Source organism: Moschus berezovskii, chromosome 12 (genome assembly GCF_049115385.1).
Source record: "Moschus berezovskii isolate FMDL1 chromosome 12, NW_MosBer_1.0, whole genome shotgun sequence".
In the NCBI taxonomy this organism is placed as follows: domain Eukaryota; kingdom Metazoa; phylum Chordata; class Mammalia; order Artiodactyla; family Moschidae; genus Moschus; species Moschus berezovskii.
This window is the reverse complement of record NC_142471.1, coordinates 78,550,256-78,574,462: the sequence shown is the minus strand read 5'-3', so window position 1 is coordinate 78,574,462 and position 24,207 is coordinate 78,550,256. Positions and strand designations below refer to the sequence as shown.

General features: G+C 43.5%; 1 protein-coding gene across 4 annotated transcripts in view; it reads right to left on the bottom strand.

Moving 5' to 3' along the window:
• Positions 1-20,072, bottom strand: part of ACSL5 (acyl-CoA synthetase long chain family member 5) — a 57,654-nt gene extending 37,582 nt beyond the window's left edge. Inside the window, exon 1 of one of the 4 annotated variants that reach the window (XM_055424652.2) lies at positions 19,902-20,072. Coding sequence is in view for 2 of the 4 variants with exons in the window: in XM_055424651.2 (XP_055280626.1) it covers positions 17,314-17,392 (79 nt within the window). In the remaining 2 variants the exon portion in view is untranslated. Of the gene's footprint in view, positions 1-16,914; positions 17,039-17,313; positions 17,574-19,901 lie in introns of those variants that run through there. The other 3 variants (XM_055424651.2, XM_055424658.2, XM_055424653.2) reach the window with 3 other exon arrangements.
• Positions 20,073-24,207: the final 4,135 nt, after the last annotated feature.

Below are 24,207 nucleotides of genomic sequence, written 5' to 3'. Positions count from 1 at the left end.
TGATGTTGAGCAACTTTTCATCTGCTTTTTTGTCATTTGCATTTCTTCTGTGAAGATATGTCTATTTCAGCCATTTGCCTATTTTTAAATCGAGCTATTATTTGTCCTTTGGTTGTTGATTTGCAAGCTTTCTTTATATAGCACAGATACTAGATCCTTTTCAGATATATAATTTTCAAATATTTTCTCCCAATGTATAGGTTGTCATTTCACTATCTTGATAGTCTCCTCTTTGGTGTACAACACAGACACATTTTGAAACTGAGGGTACTGGCACTAGGGAGAATTTACAACCATATCATATAACTCTCTCGCTGCTTAAATGGGAGAAACTGAAGAGCTGAAAGAAGGCAAGACCTTCAGGTTACATCAGTACTGGACTGGTTGCCATTCTAAACTTTAGAATCTATTAACACTTCCAGAGGTGCTCAAATAACAAGAGGGAAAGCCATCCTCTCTCTTGTCATATGTCCTGTGTCACTCGAATTACAATTCTGGACCTGTCACTCCACAGAAACCCCTGCAAGCATTTCCTCTTCCCTAACATCACTCCCAGTTGGGAAAGAATGGAATAGGGAGAAGTGCAACAGCAGTGAAAAAAGAGGAAGGAGAGCTGTGTTATGTTGTAGCTAGGAGTTCCTGTTTGAGGTTATCTACAGATGGTCGAACAAGCCACAGGCTTCCCCCAAGTGGAAAGCTTCCTCTGCTTTTTGATGTGGTAACACTGACACGCCTCAGCCCCATCCCCTCTGATGCCCATCTGTCCTCAGCCCTTCCCCTGATTCTCTCCAGGGCCCTCCTTTCCTCTGTGGTTTGGATGGCCAGAGCCAACATTACTCATCTGGCTCCTGGCATACTGACTTTTCAAGCTAGCTGAAAGACACCTTCTGCCTTCATACCTGCTTGCAAGCTCCCAGGACCAGCCTTGGCACTTAAGTTGTGACCACCTCATATTCACCTTGGAGTTTTGCTCCTTTGAAGATTTGGGGCAGCATGTCTTAAGTCTTGTTTTCTTTGGATAAAAGTCTCTAAGTGACCCCTTCTACTCTAAATTCATGTTTTTGGTCAACGATGTTTATTGCTATGAGTCTTTCAGATTATCCCTATAGTCTACAAATAATTTTTCTTTTCATTATTCCTTCCACTTAAAAGATTTTATTTTTCTGCCATATATTCTGTCCTTCAAGCATAAGTCTACTCCAATCCTAGGGTCTCTGCATTTGCTCTTCTTTTTTGCCTGAAACACTATCACGCAGATTTGAAATGGTCATGTATTGCTTCTAGGTAGGATCTCAACGCCAGTGTCATTTCCTCAGAGGCTCTCTAGGATCACCCTATTGGACCTCAAACGCTATAATAGACCCTGCTTTCTCTTTTTCATGTCACTGTCAGCTATCTTAAACAGTCCTGGTCCCTTTTGGTCCATTGTCCCTATTAAGCTGATGCTTTCATTGGAATGGGGATTTTTATTTTCCAATGCCTGCATCATGCTTGGCACAGAAGAAACTTTCAATGAGTGGTTACTGAATAAATGATCAGTTTTTTAGTTCAGAATTATCTGTTCTATATACTCTCAGTTGACTCATTTTTCCCTTAGTAAAACTCCCCCACCCACAAGCTCTTCAATCTTAGATCATCAAAAATCACTCTGGACAATCTTGAGACATGCATTCCCAATCAATATTTTGACAAGGTATTGGTTTTGGGATAACGGATGGTGAAAAGATGTATTTCTAACACATCAAAAGCCGGTCAGGGTCAGTCTATTCCTCCAGGTTTAGAGGAAGCTACAGGATGGATCTTATCAGATGAAGTCATCTACAGTGTTCAGTGGGCAAAAAATCCAGCCTAGAAATATGTAATTCTGTTGCTCTGGATTTCTGGAATTCAAAGTACAATAAGACAAATTATCTTTGCTTTTAAACTTGAAGAACTAATTATTTTTCTATGCAATAATGAGATATATATTGCAATTATAAGCTTTTTTTTTAAAAAAAATAAAAAACGTTGCCTTCTAGAAAGTGGTCCACTCATTTGGGTTTAACTGGTTTTTGTGTTCTCCTACATGATTGCGCTCGTTCTGTGGTGATAGAAAACTCATTAAAAGAGAGTCCAGAGTCCCCAAGTTATTAATTAATCAACATTCTTCCATCCTGAATTACCTACTATCTCCTAGAGACTATGTCACAAGTCTTCACAACTGAAAATGACTCCAGAGGGGCCTGTGTGTTATTTAGGAGGCTGTATATGAAAGTTCTGCTTTCTTGGTTGGGCTTTAAGTTCTAACCCAGCCTTCATTGCTATTTCCCTTAACTTTCTGCCACCTCCAGTTTAGGAGGGCTTCATTTCATTCTTCAAGGGCTTTCCTGCTGTCTCAGCAGTAAAGAATCCCCCTGCCAATGCAGGAGATGTGGGTTTGATTCCTGGGTTGGGAAGATCCCCTGGAGAAGGAAATGGTAACCCACTCCAGTATTCTTGCCTGGGAAAATCTCATGGACAGAAAAGTCTAGTAGGATACAGTCCATAGGGTTGCAAAAGAGTCAGACATGATTTAGCGACTAAACAACATTTCATTCTTTAACTGAATAATTAATACGTATAGACAAATTTCAAAATAATAGCAAAAGATCAATAGGACATTACAAACCAATAGCCTCATGAGTACACTTGGAAGGAACTGATAAACTTTTCTTTAATATGCAATGAATGTGAACCATGTAAGTGTTCTATTGAAAGATCCTTCACCTAGTTTCCTCAAGAACTAAGGAGTTTTCACCTTTCCTTATACCTTTACTCTTCTGTAGCAAATAGAGTTTTCTTCTACTAAAAAATAAAAGATAACATGACTTGAGGCAACAAACCTATTTTGCAAATCTAACCAGAGAAAAAGCTGATAATGAGGACATAGCACAGGGAACTATACTCAGTATCTTATAATCACTTATAATGAAAGAGAATGTAAAAAAGAATATATATATTTATATACATATGAATAACTGAATCACTTTGCTATACACCTGAAACTAACACAACATTGTAAATCAACTATCTTTCAATAATAATTTCAAATAATAATTTTTTAAAAGCAGATACAGAAAAGCATTGGTTCTTAAAGAAGGTAAACCTCAACTAACCATGCCATTATTATTTTTATTTTTTTTACAACAACCAATATTTCTTGCTCATCCTTCATCCAGGATCCAGGTACCTATGCTATTTTATTTTATTTTATTAATTTTTATTTAATAAATGGTACAAAGCACAGTGCCAAAAACATTAACAGTTAAAATTTCAACAAATGAAAAAAATACTATAGAATACACAGTTGTAAAAAGCTACATTAAGTTATTTTACAACTGCCTCAAGCTGCAAAAAGAAAAAAAACCCAATGCCATACCTAAGTTATCCCTCTCTCAAATTAATGCCATTTATATATAAACCACGAGCTCCCCATCAAAAGATGGGAACTGCTTTTGTTAATTCATATATATATATATATATGACTGTATCACCTATCTTATTTTAAAACATTCAAAAATCAAAAGGACCAATATTCAGTTATATCCAAGATAAAATTTGTTGTCATATTTCCCAATTTTAAAAAAAGTAGCTGAGAGGGGAATCCTAAAATTCCTGTAAAGAAATAAGAGGCAATTAGATACCATGAGATATGCCAATAAGGTGTAATCTCATCGCAGTCACTCTTATTCAACTCTTTGGACTGTAGCCCGCCAGGTTCCTCTGTCCATGGGATTTTACAGGCAAGATACAGGAGTGGATTGCTATTTCCTCCTCTAAAGGTTCTTCCCAACCCAGGGATCAAACTCATATCTCCTGCATCTCCTGCATTGCAGGCAGATTTGTTGTATGCTGAGTCATCAGGGAAGCCTTCAGTAAGGTGGCCAGTTACCAAATAAGTAGCCAGAAAATCAATAGCTTTCCTATATTTTGAAAATAATGGAAAAGGTGCCATTCCCAATAGTGTATATAAGAATAAGTATATAAAACCTATATTTAAAAAGTGAAACCTTGAAAAAAATGGAAAGATATACTTGAAATAGTCAAGGGGTCCTATCTTCCTAAATAAATCTATACATTTAATGCAACCCTAATAAAGACCAACAAGATTTTCTTGGGAAACTAAAAAGTTAAAGCTCACCCAGAAAAAGAAAACTTACAAAAAATAGAAAATTTTTGAAAAATAACAGGAATTGGGTGGGTAGCAGTAAAGTAAACCTTGCCAAATTTGCTTACTATGGAAATTTTCTCTTGGTTATCAATAGACAAGTCTACGTAATGAGATAATCCTGAAATACCCTCAGTGGAAGCTATTATCATATACTAAATTGCAGTCCAAATTAAGATAGATTTTTTTTTCACTTCCGATCAATGTGTTGAAACAACCGACTAGCCTTTCAGACAGAATACCCAAAGCTGATTTCTGTCTTATCCCTAAAACAAAAATGTATTGGAAGGACTTCCCTGGTGGCACAGTGGATAAGAATCCGCCTGCAAATGCAGGGGACATGGGTTCGATCCCTGGGCTGGAAGGATTCCACATGCTGCAGAGCAAGTAAGCCCATGTGCTACAGCTCCTGAGCCTGAGGGTGGCAACTGAAGAGCCTGTCTGCTGCAGACCCCAGCCTGCGATCTGGAACGAGAGATGCCACCGCAGTGAGAAGCTTGCGTACCCCAATAAGAACAGCCCTCAGTCTCCACAAGAGAAAGCATGTGAGCCGCAACAGAGACCCAGCACAGCCCAAAATAAGTTAATTATTTTAGAAAATACACTGAAGATGGACCAAAAATGAGACATAAAACATTGAAAGCTGTGAGAGTACTGGGGGATAAAAAATATGAAAGAATTGTTTTTTTTTTTAATCCTTTAACAGTTTATTGAATGGAAGTGGTAAAACTTTTATCTCGACAATACTTATGCAATGACATACTAATATGCATGCCTACTATTAAATTTATTTTTTGAAATTCTACCATCTTTATTAAATTTATAAATTGTAGGATGTAATATTTTAATCAAGCCTCAGAATATTATCAAAATTATTAAGGCAAACTCTTTTCTAAACTAGTCTCCAAGTAGTTTTTGGTTTAAATGACTACTTTCTAATTTATTTTTTATTTTTTTAAAATTTATTTTAATTGGAGGTTAGTTACTTTACAATATTGTGGTGGTTTTTGCCATCCATTCACATGAATCAGCCATGGGTGTACATGTGTTCCCCATCCTGACCCTCCCTCCCACCTCCCTCCCCATCCCATCCCCCGGTCATCCCAGTGCACCAGCCCTGAGCACCCTGTCTCATGCATCAAACCTGGACTGGTGATCTATTTCATATATGATAATATACATGGTTCAATGCTATTTTCTCAAATCATCCCACCCTCGCCCTCTCCCCCAGAGTCCAAAAGTCTGTTCTTTACATCTGTGTCTCTTTTGGTGTCTTGCATATAGGGTAATTGTTACCATCTTTCTAAATTCCATATATATGCGTTAATATACAGTATTGGTGTTTTTCTTTCTAACTTACTTTGCTCTGTATAATAGGCTCCAGTTTCATCCACCTCATTAGAACTGAGTCAAATGCATTCGTTTTAATGGCTGAGTAGTACTCCATTGTGTATATGTACCACAGCTTTCTTATCCATTCGTCTGCTGATGGACATCTAGGTTGCTTCCATGTCCTGGCTATTATAAACAGTGCTGCGACAAACATTGGGATACACGTGTCTCTTTCAATTCTGGTTTCCTCGGTGTGTATGCCCAGACATGCGATTGCTGGGTCATATGGCAGTTCTATTTCCAGTTTTTTAAGGAATCTCCACACTATTCTCCATAGTGGCTGTATTAGTTTGCATTCCCACCAACAGTGTAAGAGGTTTCCCTTTTCTCCACACCCTCTCCAGCATTTATTGCTTGTAGACTTTTGGATAGCTGCCGGAGAATTGTTTTTTATAATCCTGACATGGAGAAGACTCAAGATAGACACAAAACCTAGAAGCTGTATAAGGAAAATATTGGCTTATACAAAACTTTAAAAGATACTTGTCTTGCAGAAAAGATATCAAAGACAAAATCAAAGATAAACTGGGAATAGTATCAAATATTCCAGCTAGGCAAAGAGCTCATTTCCTCAGTAGAAATGCTTAGAAGTCAATGAAGAACAGCATATAACCCAGTAAAACAAAGGGCCGAGGGAATGACCAGAAAGTTCACAGCAAAACAAACAGGTTACTTAAAATGGGGAAAGACATTCAACTTCACTTACTGCTTTTTAAAATGCAAATGTAAGTGAAATCCCATTTCCCCATCCTCCAGATTAGCAGTGATGAAGCAGTATTAAATGCAGGATCAATCATGGAGATGTAAATTTGGGGCCCTCTCCTTAGGGATGTGTCTGTTGTCTGAAACCACAATTTAAATTATGTGCTTTTTAACCTAAGGACACGACTAGTAATTTATCTTGTAGATAGACTTAAGTTCAATAAAGCACATCACTTTAAGTGGCTGTTTGAGTCATGGGTTAGGAATGTGGATTCTGAGTATTGTTGCACCCAATCTTTGTGATCAGCTTTGTGACCTAGGGTAAATAACATCTGTGTACTTCTGTGTCTATAAAATCGCAATACTAATGTCTTCCTCATGAGGCTATCCTCATGATTAAAGAAGTTAATGTACCTGTGTGGTGCCTAGAACAATGCCTGACCCACAGACTCAGGTATTAGCTATTATGTTCATCATCATTAAATTTATAGGAATGTTGATAATGTCAGACACCAGAAAGCCTTCCTTGACAGGAGAATAACCAGATAAATTATACCACTTATATACAACAGAATTCTTGGCAGGTATTAAAGAGAATTCTGGAGGAGGAACTAGCAACCCACTCCAGTATTCTTGTTGGAAAAATCCCATGGACAGAGGAGCCTGGTGGGCTACACTCTGTGAGGTCAGCAAGAATTGGACACGACCGAGCAACTGAGCACATTAAGAAAAATAAAGCAGTCTGTATATATTGATAAGGAAAGGATTATGTGAAATATCAGGCTTCCCAGGGGGCACTAGTGGTAAAGAACTCCTGCCTGCCAATGCAGGAGACATAAGAGACGTGGGTTCTATCCCTGGGTCGGGAAGATCTCCTGAAGGAGGGCATGGCAATCCACTCCAGTATTCTTGCCTGGAGAATTCCATGGACAGAGTATCCTGGTGGGTTATAGTCCATAGATAGGGTCACAAAGAGTTGGTCACAACTGAAGCGACTTCACACACATACACACACACACACAGACATGAAATATCACCAAGTACTGCGAAGAGTCGACTCATTGGAAAAGATCCTGATGCTGGGAAAGATTGAAGGCAGGAGGAGAAGAGGACAACAGAGGATGCGATGGCTGGATGGCATCACTGACGAGATGGACATGAGTTTGAGCAAGCTCAGGGAGATGGTGAAGGACAGGGAAGCCTGGTGTGCTGCAGCCCATGGGGTCGCAAAGAGTCGGATACGACTGAGCAGCTGAAGAACAACGACGAAAGGAAAAACTGCTTGGGCAAAGTAGTGTATGCTTTTGTGTTCCTGAAAGAATAATCCTCACAGGAAAAGACAGACTGAAGAGATTTTAATGAATGGATTTTCTTAGAAACTTTTGAGTGTTCAGTTATCGAGCCTAAGATATTTAAGGGCTTGCCTATATGTCATTGGCTTCCTTTGGTGGCTCAGATATCATTAGCATCATTCCAGGTGCTGGGGAGACAGTTTTTATTCCACAGTATTCTATAATCTAGATCTTGTTCAGGTTTGCTGTTGAGCCCCCCAGTAAAATACAACCCCAGTAGGTCATGGAACTCTGCTCAGTGTTATATGGCAGCCTGGATGGGAGGGGAGTCTGGGGGAAAATGTATGCATGCATATGTATGGCGCAGTCCCTTCGCTGTTCACCTGAAAACTATCACAACACTGTTAATTGGCTCTACCCCAGTACAAAATAAAAAGTTAAAACTACAGTAGGGAAAGAGGATTGAGGGGACAGCAGTGGGGTGAGTTTTAATTGGGGAGGTTAGAGTAGGTCTCACTGGGAACACAGCACTTGAGGACACATATCATTTAATCTGTAACAGTCACGCTTTAAAAAAAAAAAAACAAAACTTAAAAGTGAACTACTCTGTATTATCCCACGTCCAACTTAGGCAGCTGACTTAGAAAGTTCCACCACCTTGGCTGGAGACCTTTTCACATGACTATACCTGAGAATACAGCCTCAGCCTCATTTCTAGAACTAAACCTCCCTCATCACTAAAGCCACATTCCATCAGCAGCCTCTTCCCCATGCTCCCATCACCCGCCAGTCTGGATAGCAGCTCCAAGAGTAACCAGATCAATGCCCTTAGCAGATAAGAAACCAAAGGTGAAGTTTGAGTCACGGGGGCCAAAGGGTACCCGAAATTGCATCTTTCATCATTCTCAGCAGTTGCTGAGAACAGAGGCTGGCGTAACATCCTGACTACAAGACGACAGATAACTTCCCAGCCACTCACCAGCGGCCAGGTGCTCAGACCGCTGCCTGGCTCTAGCCTCTAGCCTTCTCCACCACTCACGGCTGGGTTCTCAAACCTCAGTGGCTCTTCTCACCTGGGGACCTGGCACTCCGTGTGCTCTAAAACACACACTGCCTGGGATGTCCCCAGGCAGACGGGAAAGGGCCTGTTTTTCCCTTCCACAGGATTATTCATGTGGGGCCAAGCAGGAAGACACCATTACCAAATAGGGTCCCTGTTAAATCCCCAAGGACAAATAAGTCATTTCCAGCCATGGAAAGATTCTGTGAGCACTTAAATAATTAAAACAGGACAGATATACCAGTCTCCCAGACCTTGCTTTTCCTAGCCCAGTTCCTAGGACATACCCAACAGTTCCAGTTTGTCGGGCAGCTGGCAGAGAGAAGGGGAGGGCTGGCCTTGGGACAGGTCCCCTGGCCCACTAACTGTAAACAAATACTCAGGGTTGCCATGTATATATACTGGAGATGTCTCTGCTGCCAAATGGCACAAGAAAAGCTATGGTATTGGAGTTGAATCTGCTCTGTCCTTGGGTTTGGGTCTTGTGTGTTTCCTGGGGCTCAGCAGACAACTTGGGCTGCAAGCACCCCTAGACAGAGACTGTCTTAACCCAGAGGGCCAGACAGTCACCCTCCGCTTTTGCTCACCATTGTCACAAGTTCAGAGAAGGGCTGGGTTGCGGGGGGTGGTCTGAAGGAGGAAACAGTTTGCAAAACTCTGCATTGAACATGACGTGCGCCTATGCCCAGTGGTGCAGGGAGTGCAGGTAGGGATGGGGGCAGAGTTGCCTAGCCCTCTGCAGAAATGCCACATCTGGGACTTCCTGCCATAGCAAGGGCAACACTCAACAGCCTGACCCGAGTGAGGTCAAGCTTCATTCATCCTGCAAGTATTTAAATACTGCGTGCCAGGCAGTGGGTTCAGCAATGGGGAAAGTACATTCAGAGTTCCTAGTCCATCAGAGGATAAAGCCACTTCCCTAGACAGGAAACAAATGTTCTGTGAAATGTACCCTGGCCCTGGAAGCATCTGCTGAACTGGACCAACTGTGTGTGTGGCAAGAGATACATTTATCCTCTGTGCTTTAAATTTACTTATTATTTACATGTCATTACATATCATTTCCTTTGAATAAGGCAAACTAAGATCTTGTTTGTATACATTGGTGTATATCCAGCAATGTACCATGTGTATTCAGCATTGTGTTGTGTGCGGAGGGCCAAACACTTAGAAGACACAGCTTCTGCCCTCTGGGGACTTATGGGCCCATCAAACACTAAAAGCACTTATAGAAGGATGCAGTGTGGAAGATGAGCTAATGAATTTGAAGGAGAAGCCAGTGTAGACTGGAGATGGTGGAGGTACTTCCAAAGAGCACTAGCTCCTCAAGGATGTGTGGTCCTTGATCCCCTGGCTTTACTGCCAATAGCCTTTTGTCCAGGGTCAATCAAGGATGACCACCCCACAGAGGAAACCGATGGCTGCTAAGATCCCAACTGTGATCCCAACCAGTGTCACTGTCACCAAATCTTTCTCCACTGCTGTCTGTGTCTCTCCATCCACTCTTCCACGGCGAGTGTGGTCACCACATTAGGGAGGATAAACCTCTGGGGAAGAGAGAAAGAGGAATACCCAGATGTTGGGTGAGAGGTGGGGCATGGTTGGAGACACAAGAGCAGGACAAGCATGAAGGGAAAGGGTGAATGAAGGGAAATGGTGAAGAGGCACTTCTGATGGGGGTAGAGAATCTGCCTTTAGTTGAGAGGGAAAAAGAAAAGGCTTCCAAATGACTGAATAAGACAGTGGGGCCTGGTATAGACACTGCAGCACAGGAGTCATTCAGTTACCGAACGCCAGAGAGACTTGGGGTGCCAATCTTGGCCAGTTGAGTTGGGTAGAATTTACCAGGAAAGCCCTCATTAAGTCAAATGCCAAAATCATCTTACTTCAGTCCATGAGAATAGTTTAAAATAGTTGCTGAGCCACTCATAATCTGGTGACAGGCGGTGACAAATCCCACTGGATCTCAGATCAGCTCAGTCAGCTTTGATCTACTACTGTGCTTCCAACAAGTCACAGTCCAGCAGCCCAACCCCAGGGAAATCCTTGCTTCAGTAAACATTTCCAAAGGCCTCCCAAGCTTATTGCTGACCAAGTGAATTGTGATAGTATGGAGGTCAGCAGAGCCAGTACCGTCCACTGGAGTTGATAAGAGACTGTACAAAGTGCTAGGACTCAGTCACTGCAGGCCAGGAGAAAGACAGGCTGATGCAAGAGGCTGGGAAAGAGGCCTCTTGGCAGAATTAGTTGTTGCTCTACTGGTTGGGCCAATGGGCAGGGCTCACCAGACTCTGTGCAAGTGGCCTCAGGCCATACCACAGGGAAGAAACACAACTCCACCCAGCAGCAGATAGTTGGTTTAAAGACTTACTGTGCATGTCCTTGCCCACCAGAACAAGACCCAGTTTTCCCCCCAGCCAGTCTCTCCCATTAAGAAACTTGCACAAGCCTCTCACCCTCATCTATCAGAGGGCAGACAGAAAGAAAATCACAATCACAGAAAAACTAACCAAACTGATCACATGGACCACAGCCTGGCCTAACTGAATGACATGATGAGCCACGCCATGTAGGGCCACCCAAGACAGATGGGTCATGGTGTAGAGTTCTGACAAAACATGGTCTGCTGGTGAATGGAATGGCAAACCACTTGAGCATTCTTGCCTTGAGAACCCCACGAACAGTATGAAAAGGCAATGTGCAAACAACAAGCTTTATTCCCCTAAGTCTCCGCTCCAGTGGTAAACTTTCAAGGCCCTATCCTTTCCAAGTACCCTGTTTGATTTCTCCTAGTTTGACAGTTACTTAATGTCACTGAGCATCAGTTTCCCTCCACTGTACTCCAGAAGGGGCAGGTTAGTATCCTTGCTTTGGATGAAACTTCCAGTACACTGTCTGGGGCATGGGAAGCCCTCAGTGAAGACAAGCTTCCTTTTCCCTCTTCCTCTTCCCTCGATTTCCAACTCCTTGTCAATAGCAGATGTTCCCAAAGCGAAGAGTTGGTCATGGACTTTGTACTGTAACTGCCCTTCGACTTATATGCAAATATCTTATCATTTCCTCATTCGCTTTCAAACAGAGGATTTCTAATTGGAGACCACAGGGTCTCCCTCAACCTTGTGAAACTCCTGCATCCTCCCACAGCCACTGCAGCCACCTCTTAGAGTAGAATGACCCATGGAGAGACCCAGAGATCTACGTACCATGGCCTGACGACAGCAGACCAAGGGCTGCTTAACCTTCTGAGTTCCAAAGCTCTTCTTTATCTTAATGGCGTGAATTAAGAGCCTGAAATACCAGGCTCTGTGCCAGGGGAGGAATGAGAAGTGCATTTCTGATCTCTGGATGCATAGTTACACGGGGGGAAGAAACAGACCAGGATATGTTTACAGCAGGGTGCGGTGAAGTAAAAGTGAAGGCTGACCTCAGGGCTTCTGGAGACATGTCACCCTGGCAGGATGTTTCCAGACATGGGTCACCTGAGGTCATATCTCAAATGGGAGTCAGTTCATCTGCTGGCCAGGAATATGAGACAGACAGAAACAGAAATCACATTCCTGATTTCTGAGAAATCTCCAAATCCTGGTTTAGGAATTCACCTGCCAAGAAGTGGGAGTTGTTTTTTTTGAGGGTGGGGGTGCAATCATGTAACTTTATAAAATGAACCACTTAAAAGTGAACAATTCAGTGGGCACTTAGTATATTCATAATGTTGTACAACCACCTCTAGCTAGATTCAAAACACTATAGTCATTCCCAAAGGAAATCCTCTCCCCATTAAGCAGTTACTCTTCTTTCCTCCCCATCCCTGGCAACCACCGATTGATCTGCTTTCCATTTCCATGGATGTGAAGTGGGAGGATTTACAAAAAAGAAATTTCTCCTAGTTTGTTACTCTTAGGTCCATGCATTAAACTAGAATCATCTCTTCCAGAAATTGCAGAGGAAGGTAAACTTCCAAACTCATTCTATGAGGCCAGCATAACCCTAATACCAAAACCTGACAAAGATGCCACAAAAAAAGAAAACTACAGGCCAATATCACTGATGAACATAAATGCAAAAATCCTTAACAAAATTCTAACAATCAGAATCCAACAACACATTAAAAAGATCATACATCATGGCCAAGTGGGCTTTATCCCAGGAATGCAAGGATTCTTCAATATCCGAAAATCAATCAATGTAATACACCACATTAACAAAATGAAAAGTAAAAACCATATGATTATCTCAATAGATGCAGAGAAAGCCTTTGACAAAATTCAACATCCATTTATGATAAAAACCCTCCAGAAGGTGGGAATAGAAGGAACATACCTCAACATAATAAAAGCTATATATGACAAATCCATAGCAAACATTATCCTCAATGGTGAAAAACTGAAAGCATTTCCCCTAAAGTCAGGAACAAGACAAGGGTGCCCACTGTCACCACTACTATTCAACATAGTTTTGGAAGTTTTGGCTACAGCAATCAGGGCAGAAAAAGACATAAAATGAATCCAAATTGGAAAAGAAGAAGTAAAACTCTCACTGCAGACGACATGATCCTTTACACAGAAAACCCAGAAGACTCTACCAGAAAATTACTAGAGCTAATCAATGAATATAGTAAAGTTGCAGGATATAAAATCAACACACAGAAATCCCTTGCATTCCTATATACTAATAAAGAGAAAATAGAGAAATTAAGGAAACAATTCCATTCACCATTGCAACGAAACGAATAAAATACTTAGGAATATATCTACCTAAAGAAACAAAAAACCTACATATAGAAAACTATAAAACACTGGTGAAAGAAATCAGAGAGGACACTAATAGATGCAGAAATATACCGTGTTCATGGATTGGAAGAATATTGTGAAAATGAGGATATTACCCAAAGTAATCTATAGATTCAATGCAATCCCTATCAAGCTACTAATGGTATTTTTCACAGAGCTAGAACAAATAATTTCACAATTTGTATGGAAAAACAAAAAACCTCGAATAGCCAAAGCAATCTTGAGAAAGAAAAATGGAACTGGCGGAATCAACCTGCTAGACTTCAGGCTCTACTACAAAGCCACAGTCATCAAGACAGTATGGTACTGGCACAAAGACAGAAATATAGATCAATGGAACAAAATAGAAAGCCCAGAGATAAATCCATGCACCTATGGACACCTTATCTTTGACAAAGGAGGCAAGAATATAAAATGGAGAAAAGAAAATCTCTTTAACAAGTGGTGCTGGGAAAACTGGTCAACCACTTGTAAATCAATGAAACTAAAACACTTTCTAACACCATACACAAAAATAAACTCAAAATGGATTAAAGATCTAAACATAAGACCAGAAACTATAAAACTCCTAGAGGAGAACATAGGCAAAACACTCTCTGACATAAATCACAGCAGGATCCTCCATGACCCACCTCCCAGGATATTGGAAATAAAAGCAAAAATAAATAAAAGGGACCTAATTAAAATTAAAAGCTTCTGCACAACAAAGGAATCTATAAGCAAGGTGAAAAGACAGCCTTCAGAATGGGGGAAAATAATAGCAAATGAAGCAACTGACAAAGAATTAATCTCAAAAATATACAAGCAACTCCTGCAGCTCAATTCCAGAAAAATAAAAGACCCAATCAAAAAATGGGCCAAAGAACTAAACAGACATTTCTCCAAAGAAGACATACAGATGGCTAACAAACACATGAAAAGATGCTCCACATCACTCATAATCCGAGAAATGCATATCAAAACCACAATGAGGTACCATTTCATGCCAGTCAGAATGGTTGCTATGCAAAAGTCTACATGCAATAAATGCTGGAGAGGGTGTGGAGAAAAGGGAACCCTCTTACACTGTTGGTGGGAATGCACACTAGTACAACCACTATGGAGAACAGTGTGGAGATTCCTTAAAAAACTGGAAATAGAACTGCCATACGACCCAGCAATCGCACTCCTGGGCACACACACCGAGGAAACCAGAATTGAAAGAGATACGTGTACCCCAATGTTCATCACAGCACTGTTTATAATAGCCAGGACATGGAAGCAACCTAGATGTCCATCTGCAGACGAATGGATAAGAAAGCTGTGGTACATGTACACAATGGAGTATTACTCAGCCATCAAAAAGAATACATTTGAATCAGTTCTAATGAGGTGGATGAAACTGGAGCCTATTATACAGAGTGAAGTCAGCCAGAAAGAAAAATACCAATACAGTATACTAACGCATATATATGGAATTTAGAAAGATGGAAATGATAACCCTGTATACGAGACAGCAAAAGAGACACAGATGTATAGAACAGTCTTTTGGACTCTGTGGGAGAGGGCGAGGGTGGGATGATTTGGGAGAAAGGCATTGAAACATGTATATTATCATATGTGAAACGAATCGCCAGTCCAGGTTCAATGCATGATACAGGATGCTCAGGGCTGGTGTACTGGGATGAACCAGAGGGATGGGATGGGGAGGGAGGAGGGAGGGGGGTTCAAGATGGGGAACACATGTACACCTGGGGCAGATTCATGTCAATGTATGGCAAAACCACTACAATATTGTAAAGTAATTAGCCTCCAATTAAAATTTAAAAAAAAGAAAGAAATGGAGGCAAAGTTTGCCCTCAGAACTAAATGACCCAGATTCCACTCCAGTCTTTTCATACTATATCCAGTTTGTTTCTCATTCTTGGTTTCCCCATCTACAAAAAAATAGACCTACCTCATAGGACTGTTTTTGAAGATCAGGAGATGAAAGCCCCGTAAAACAGTAAACACAGCTCTGCCCCGACAGTAAATAGTCAATGAATGATAGCTGTATTATTTGCTTTCTAGAAAAATGTCAACCTAAAAAGTTTCTAATAGATACATGAAGTCAATACCTACCTACCTACCTACCACCTAGGTCACCATACATAAGAATCTTTTTACAAAGGAAAATATCTAGGAAATCCAAAGAAAGGCTAACTCTACACAGAGGTGGATGGAACATGTCTTTTAGTATCACACGGACTGTAGCTTCAATTCCAGTTGACAACTGGCTTCACCTCTCTGAGCCTACTCTCTTCACCACCTATCTCCTAATATTGTCTTAGTTAATGTCAGAGTACCCATGATGATCTGGTGCTTAACTGGCTTCCTCTTCCCTCTCCTGCTTCGTTTCCACATACTTTCTCCTTCCCAACCCCCAGCCTACTTCTTTTATCTGGAGCCCCCACTGCATGTTTAGCATTTAGGCATTCAATGATACACTGATATTATTTTAGGTGTCATTGCCCCAAGAGAGTTAGAATATGACTTGGAGAAAAGATTATTTTAGGTCAGGACCCCAACAAATATACTTGACTGAAGCATCCTGTTTGGTCTGGATAATGTTTAGAAAAAAAAAAAAAAAACCAATGTTACATTGAATGAGCGAAGTTGCTCAGCCGTGTCTGACTCTTTGCGACCCCATGAACTGTAGCCTACCAGGCTCCTCTGTCAATGGGATTTTACAGGAAAGAATACTGGAGTGGGTTGCCATTTCCTTCTCCAGGAGATCTTCCTGACCTAGGGACTAAACTGGACTATGTTTATCTGGGGTGTGCCTGCCGTGCATTCTGTCAGACTTCCCCATCCTGACCTGCATCTTATTTCATATAATCTACTTTACTTATCTCTATTGCCTGTCTGTTCCATAATTATTTGTGACTCTTGTTTTATTTCTGGTTTTGTTCCTTTTTTTGTGCCAACTGCATAAATGATACTTACAAGATGTTATACGACGTCTCTTCCAACAGTGTTCAACCTCAAATATGTATCAATTGGAGGGAACAACCATTAAGTAACTCCATGCTGGAATATAGAGGGCAGTATCCCCAAAACCAATGACTCCTTTTTTAAATTTTTTAACTGAATTAATCTTTCATTTGTAAATTAAATTAAATTTAGCTTAATTTTATTACTTCTGAAGACAACCAATTACCTACAAATCAGAGTTTAGATTCAATCCTGCTTTTCAAATCACCAAAAAGACAGATACCCACAGAAAAGAGTAAGCCCCAATCATGAAATCCCTTCCCAACACTCACTCCTTGAAGGCCAACTTGTGGCCCTACCCCTTAAAACAGACCCAGCTTCATCCAGAAAGCATTGATTCCATCCATCACACATCCAGCAGCCCTTCCCCTGGGAAGGTCTCAAAATCCATCAGGAAAATCCAGGGCACTCTCCAGCTAAGATCCCTGTGTCGGGAAGATCCCTTGGAGAAGGAAATGACAGCCACTCCGGCATTCTTACCTGGGAAATTCCATGGACAGAGGGGCCTGGCATGCTATGGGGTCACAACGAGTCAAACATGACTCGGTAGCACCCTTCTCTTCCCTCCCAGTGCAGCCCAGGGGAGTTATAGGCAGAGCCTCAGGCCCTCAAAAAGGGGTCTGGGTTGTAGTTCTCTTCTCCAAGAGAGGGAGGAGAAAAGAAAACCAATTCCTGCTCCACATTCCTCCTCCCCTTTGACCTTCCTGATGAGGAGGGTTCAAAAAGTCCTTCAGAGACCCGGGAGAAAGCGAGTGCCGACACGTGCTTGGGACACAGGAAGTTCCAAGCTCCGCAGAGCTGGGGGTCAGGATGCCCCCCAGGCTTCTGCCCCACACCCACAAGACCCCTTGCCAAATACACCTCCAGCTGCCCCCTTACCCTGTGAGGGGACCACATCTCTTGGTGCTCCCAGCAAATGGAGCCTCCTGGTTCTGAGTGCCTGCGAGTCCTGGCACATGAGTCCCTGTGAGTCCTCACCCCTCTCCCCAGTGCCTCCAGGGTCAGGGGGGCTTCAGAGCATCCCTGCAGGCTGAGGATCTCTGGTTCCAAGCTGTCAGCCCCGAGTCTGAGCTGCCCTGAGTCAGGAGTCTGGCCACTGCGGGCTTCTAACGTGCTCGGGGACTTCACTTCCTGGTTTTTCTTTCACAACAGAAAGTGGAAGTGTTCTGAGCAGAAGGAGAAAAGCCGCCAAAGCTCCTCTGGCTGGGTTTCAGAGCCTTTACAGCAGCCAGCCTGCATTCACAGAACTCACGCTCTGTCTGCCTGAAGACGGAGAGAGAACCAGACGGAGATGATGGAGGTGCCCCTCGCAGACCACCCCTGTCAGAGAGGTGAGGCCCCTGCTGGATTCCCGGGACAATGAGGTCCAACCACAGGGCACCTCGGCCCTCACATCCTTCCCAGGACCGTGGGGACACCTGGAGGTCAGCTCTGCTGGCCCGCCGTACATGCTGTCGCCTCTCCCCAGTCCCCGCTTGCCTGCCTCAGATCCTGGAGTTGTGCTGAAAAAGCACATCAAGAACCACAGGGACAGCAGTGGAGAGTCTGTTTGTTCCTCTGACTCATCCTCTTCAGACCTTCAATGTTTAATTAAAAATGCTTGTTGCTTGTACCCTCGCCTCCCAGATAAAATCTGAGAAACTGTAAAATCAGGAATCCACAAGCACATATGCCATTAGCTTTCAGACTGATCCCGCATCTCACAGGAGCCTCTGAAAAACTTCACTGTATGCTTGTGAGACAACAGTGAAAAGGCAAACTACTTCTTGATATTATTATAAAAGGGGCTTCCCTGGTGGCTCACTGGTAAAGAATCTGCCTGCAGTGCAGGAGACACAGGTTGGATTCCTAGGTTGGGAAGATTCCTAGGTTGGGAAGATCGCTCTAGTGTTCTTGCCTGGGAAATCCCATGGACAGAAGATACTGGTGGGCTACAGTCCATGGGGTTGCAAAAGAGTTGGACATAACTTAGTGACTAAACAATAACAATTATTAAAAAAATTGCTTTGAATGTGAAGACACCTTGAAAGGGTCTTGAGGACTGGTCTTCAGGGCATCAGGACCCATAGTAGTCTCATCGGATTCACCTATGGCTGTGGCTGCAGAGGGCATGGGAGTTTTCTATTCTCAGATTTGAAGGCAGAAAAAATGAATTCTCCTACCCCTTCCCAACCCCACCTCTCCCCACCACCTCTCAGACACCCCAGAATTAAGCAGCACTTTCCCCAGCCTCAGTCCCTTTAAGAAGGCGTAACGTAAATCCAACAAGAGCTCAGGTCTTCACGAGAGATGTATTAGGATTCCTTCTCTACACAGAGAGTTCCTCAAAGCTTCCAACCATAAAAACCAGAGTGAGCTGTGCCCCAATCTCAGGGAACATAAGAGCTGGTCCCTTGACCTCATGGGATCCCACTTTAGACATGGAAGAAAGATGAAGTAGGTTAGGATGAGGGTGCCCCCCCGCCCCCCACCTTTCCATCTTTGGGTTCATCTCTTGGCTGGAGGAACACTTGTCTTTGCTAAGTTTCTAAGCTCATCTCCCCAGGGGCAGCTCCCTCCAGCGAAGAGCAGAGGATGGCAGAGTAGGTGTCGAGTCTCAGCCATTCTAATGCTGCTGGGCTTTTCCCTGGGTGCTGTCTTCTTTTACCAACCAGATGAAGAGCTTAGGGCCAGGAGAAGATGGTTTCCTCCAGGATCAAACGCTCAAGTTTGGAAGAGTCTGGGTGGGTCTAAAGCTCTAGCACCTGGAGGTGCATTCTTGTTCAATCCTACACACACCGGGGACACTGCCAAATTTTGAGGGAACGATGGACAGTTTTCACAGCAGGCAAGAATTCTGCATCAGGCAGCATGCCAATCGGGACTCAGATTTTCACCCCACCTCCTCCTAGCTATGCGGCCCAGGCCATGCTGTTTAAGAGCCCAGAGGCATGTTATTCACCTGTGATATGGGAATGATACCCCCTTACCTTACAGGAGGTAATGAGCCAGTGTATATCACACATCTAGTACAGACCCCAGCATCGGATAGCAAGTCTGCTAAGGGTTCCCTTCTCTGCTTCCTTCCAAATGGGAGGGGTTGCAGCTACCAGATGGCATTTCCAGTCATACAGACATTTCAAAATGGAAGATGAAGGAGACCTACATCTTGGCTTTGGCTATAACCCTTAAAGCTTTTAGGTCTGTTTTATTTGCACTTAGTGAAATCAACCACTCTTTCTTCCAAGTCCATCTCCTGCTAGCAGTTCAGATTCCTTCCATGTCTCCACCCCACTTTTGCGGCTGATTTTTTCTCGCCTCCCATGCAGATCAACTAAGATCACTATGCAAACAAATGCTATTTCACGTTGTAAAAGAGCCTTAGGCTGAGAATAGGCACACGTCCAACTTTCTTCTCCCCAGTCACCCCCATCTCTACTATCCCATATCATATAAGCTATAGAGTGGGTAGCATTATTGCAGTTTACCTTGTAAGAGTCTGCTCACTTCTGGTTTCCAGGAAATGAGCCCCTCACAGCTGTCTGTACTGGTTCAGCACCACATTCAGGAGCCTCTGCCTTTTCCTTAGTGCTGGAGTCGGGACTACACCTGAAGCCAATGTGTATCGTACTGAGCTAACCAGCTCTCCTGGAACCTTTGAGCTTATTGCAATAGAGGTTCAAAGGTAGACGTTACCTATTTAAACACTTGCACAGTAACCTCTGGCAGTGAGAAGTGTAGGATTTGGCAAAAGGTTAAAACAGGAGCTTGTTATGCAATGGGCTTTAGAGGAAGAAAAAAAAGGAGAGAGAGAGAGAGAGAATGGAAGAGAGAGACAGAGTCCTCAGCTCGGAAAGCTAACTTTTAACAAGCGAAACCTTCTTATAAAGCCCATACCTTGGGGAAGGGGAGGAGGTAAACAAGGCTTTGCACCTTCATTTTTGGGCAGAATCCCTGAGATTGTGATAGGAAGAGGAAGGTCTAAGTACCCTTAGAGGGAAAACTTAGTTTCCCCTAAGAGGGGAAAAGTGCTCCTTGATTTTAGGGGGAGAGAAAATTGAGACACCGCTCTAAGTGGCTCCAGTTATAAGTTTAAGATTCGGATAAGCAGAGGTCTGTCTTTTAGAAATAAGCCTTCTGGAATGGGCTGGTGACCCCTCCAAAATTACAATGTTTTCAAGTCACTGTAGAATTTAGACAGAGGGACAGGCATAGCTGGGTCGAATTTAGAACCCAGAATGATGGGTACAGCCTGCACCCCCCACAGCTGAGCAAGCATTGAAGAAGCAGGGTTGCTAAGGCATCACACTTCAGCCTATCCGCCTCTCTCTTTCCATTTTAAAGTCACTAGTCATCAGTCTCCAGTCCAAAATCTTCAAGACTGTAAGGCATCATCACTAAGCAAAAATGCTGGATGGGCACGCAAACTGGAGAGCAACTCTGGAGAGCAATCTCTATTTTATAGGTGAGGCCAAGGAGGCCTGTTCAGGTGAAAAAAATCACCCAGCATCACGCAGTCGGTTAGCAGTCAAGGTCAGACCTGACCCAGAGCCACAGACCACCATCACAGAGCCTTTGCATGGTGCTGCTCTGTTGCTAAATGTTCATCTCACCACTAGCAGACCTCAAATACTTGAATGCTTTCTGAGTCTCAGGCCTGCAGAAATTCGTGGAAATACTGCATTAGGTTTCTTCTCACTGAATTTAGTCAGGCGGCCAATATCTAAATCAGAAGGCAATACCACTTCCTGCTGACTTGGCCTGGAGGAGTCGTCAAGTCATCATTAACAGTAAGAGGTCTTTGGTGGCCAGAATCTCATCTAGGTTGTCGGCACATTAACTCCACAGACTCACTTCTTGCCCCGCAGCCCTAAGCCTGCCCTAGGACCTGAAACAAAAAGTCTTCTAAGAGGTAGCTTAGAGAAAGATACAGTTCAATGGGAACTGGGGGCAGGATTCTCACTTGATTGGGGTAATGTCCACTTGTGTTAAGTAGCAACCCACTGAACGCCTGCTGACACCACGCTTGCCTGAGAGCATGATGCTCTGCTGCTGCTGCTGCTGCTGCGTCGCTTCAGTCGTGTCTGACTCTGTCCGACCCCATAGACGGCAGCCCACCAGGCTCCCCTGTCCCTGGGATTCTCCAAGCAAGAACACTGGAGTGGGTTGCCATTTCCTTCGCCAATGCATGAAAGTGAAAAGTGAAAGTGAAGTCGCTCAGTCGTGTCCGACTCTTAGCGACCCCATGGACTGCAGCCCACCAGGCTCCTCCGTCCATGGGATTTTCTAGGCAAGAGTACTGGAGTGGAGTGCCATTGCCTTCTCCGATGATGCTCTGAGTGATCCCAAACTCCAGGGAGTCATAAAGTTTCCCGGATAGCTTGTTATGCTGACAGCTGGGCCCATACTGGCATTTCTGACTCAGTGGGCCTGGGTCAGGGCCCTAGAATCTGCATTACTAACAATTCCAGGCGGTGTGGAGGCTGCTGATTTAGGGACACACTTGGACCACCACTGCTCCAGGCAGCCACCCCATCTTCCATGGGCCCAACTACTGGACTGTTAAAAAGAACTCTGCATAGGGTCATTTTGGCTCTGGTGACCCTATATTGGAAGGACAACTTGACGCAGAGTGGAACTCATGACGTGCCCTAGAAGAGAGGTGATGCTCAAGACCAGCAAGGGGCCAAGACCTGGAGGGTGCTTTGACACCAGCAGGAAGTATCGCCTCTCACTATTCTTTATGTAAATCAGTGCTGGCATCCTAGCTGGATGACTCATGTGGGTATGAGTGTGGGTGTGGAAGGGGCACCCCCAGATCTAACAACCACAACTTTATTCTCCAGGGCACCTGAGACCCCAAAAGATGAAGCAGCCAGCTAGGGTGAGTCATCAGTTTACTATGAGAGGGGAGTCCCGAACCCAGGCTTCCACTGCCTAGCAGGCCACACTGTCTCCTGATCAACTATGGTTTCCTACAGCCTCTCTCTTCAAAACCCACGTGTTCAACAATGCTTTGCAATACCCTCCACGTCTCCCTCCCTTCACATAGCCATTTGCATTGAGAAGTCAATAAAAACCAAGCCCCTTGCTAGTCCAGGCATCCCATTGCTTCTAAAAAGTGCAAATCTTCATTGTTTTATGTCTTTCATGGGTGAGGTGTCCGAGGTAAGGAGTCTGACCCAATAGCTGTATTTCTGACACACACACTCACTGCTCTGGTCAGCAGAAGGGGAGCGGTGTACACTCTTTCCCCTTTTGTAGGGACAAAGGAACCACACATCTCATTTACAACAGTTGAGAAGACCAGAAGCCAACATTCCAGAGTTTTGTAACACAGTCTGGAAACAGCCAAGATACTTCATGTGATAGGGCTGGCAGGTCGTTGGAAGTAGAAACCAGGTTTCCTATATTTTTTAAGTGGGGAAAGCCAGGCCTTCTCAGTTGGCCAACTTTACACTGCATCACTCTGCATTTATATAGATCCTCTCAATTTATAAAGCACCTGCAGACTAACTCTTAGCAAACCTGTGAAGGATAAGGAGGGACAACAATTTCAGGGGCCACCAGTAGCCAAGCTCCATGACAAGGACTTCATCTGGCCCTCACAGTAAATCTGCCAGGTAGTTATTTGTACGGACGAAAAGAAGAAGGCTCAGAGCAGGTACATTACCTTCCTAAGAAGATGATGATGATGGTGGGGCCAAGCATGTTTTTAAAAAATATTTTCGGGCTATTTTGCAAAGCTGGGTGGTTCACAGCTTGTTTTTGAAAAAGAGACCTTGTTTCGGGAGCAGGTTTGGTGGCAAGGCAGATTTTAGAGCAGGTTGGGAGGCATGAATCAGTCAAGGAACCAAATATTATTTAAAGGTCTCTGGGGTGATTCCAGATTTCAGACATCACTGAATCTTTAAGAAGTCCCTCTAGAGGAAAGTGGAATTTCTCCTTTGACTAAAGCCTCTGCCCTCAGAATATAGATGACTCATCTTGCATCTCTGGCTCCTCTGGTTTAGAACACTTCACTGGGTTCCGGAATAGCTGCTCAACAATGCTCACCGTCGGCATTCCGAGGGAGAGCAAAGAAGGAAGCTGGAGATGAGAAGGGGCAGCACAGGACAGGTGGAGTAGCTGAGGCGTGTGGCGCCTGGCAAACACTTATCAAGGAAGGATCTGAGGCTGTTTTGACTGCTAATCCAAGACTTTAGAAGTCAGGCAATATGACCCAAGAAAAAAGAGAAGCAGAGTCCTAGAGCTATGGTTGTGGTTTAGTTGCTCGGCCATGTTCAACTCTTGTGACCCCATGGACTGTAGCTCGCCATGCTCCTCTGTCCATGGAATTCTCTAGGCAAGAATACTGGAGTGGGAAGAATCCTAGAGTTATAGGCTGGATGTATTCATGTTGACTCAGTAATGATGAATCAGACAGGAAAGAGATGTCATGTCCCTCCCAGGAGTCAGCTGGACAGCAGGGCAGAGGGTGCAATGGTACAAAGTGAGTGAAATATAAGCTGTGATGGATTGACCTTTAGCTTCCCACATGGCAGAGCTGACTTCGCAGTTTTCCCTTCCACTGAGATGTGAAAAGGAAGGGACAAAGTTCCCTCAACTCGACAAAGTTGCTCTAATTGACTATTCTGATTATCAGAATTCCATACCCACCTTTTCCTTGGTTATCTGATGTTTCAAAAGGCTAATGGCACTCAGAGTACACCTTCAGGGGAGCATTCTTAGGTTCCCAGGTCAGCTCCATTCCGAAGGCCTTTGAGATGATTGTGAATATTGTTGAGCACTTCC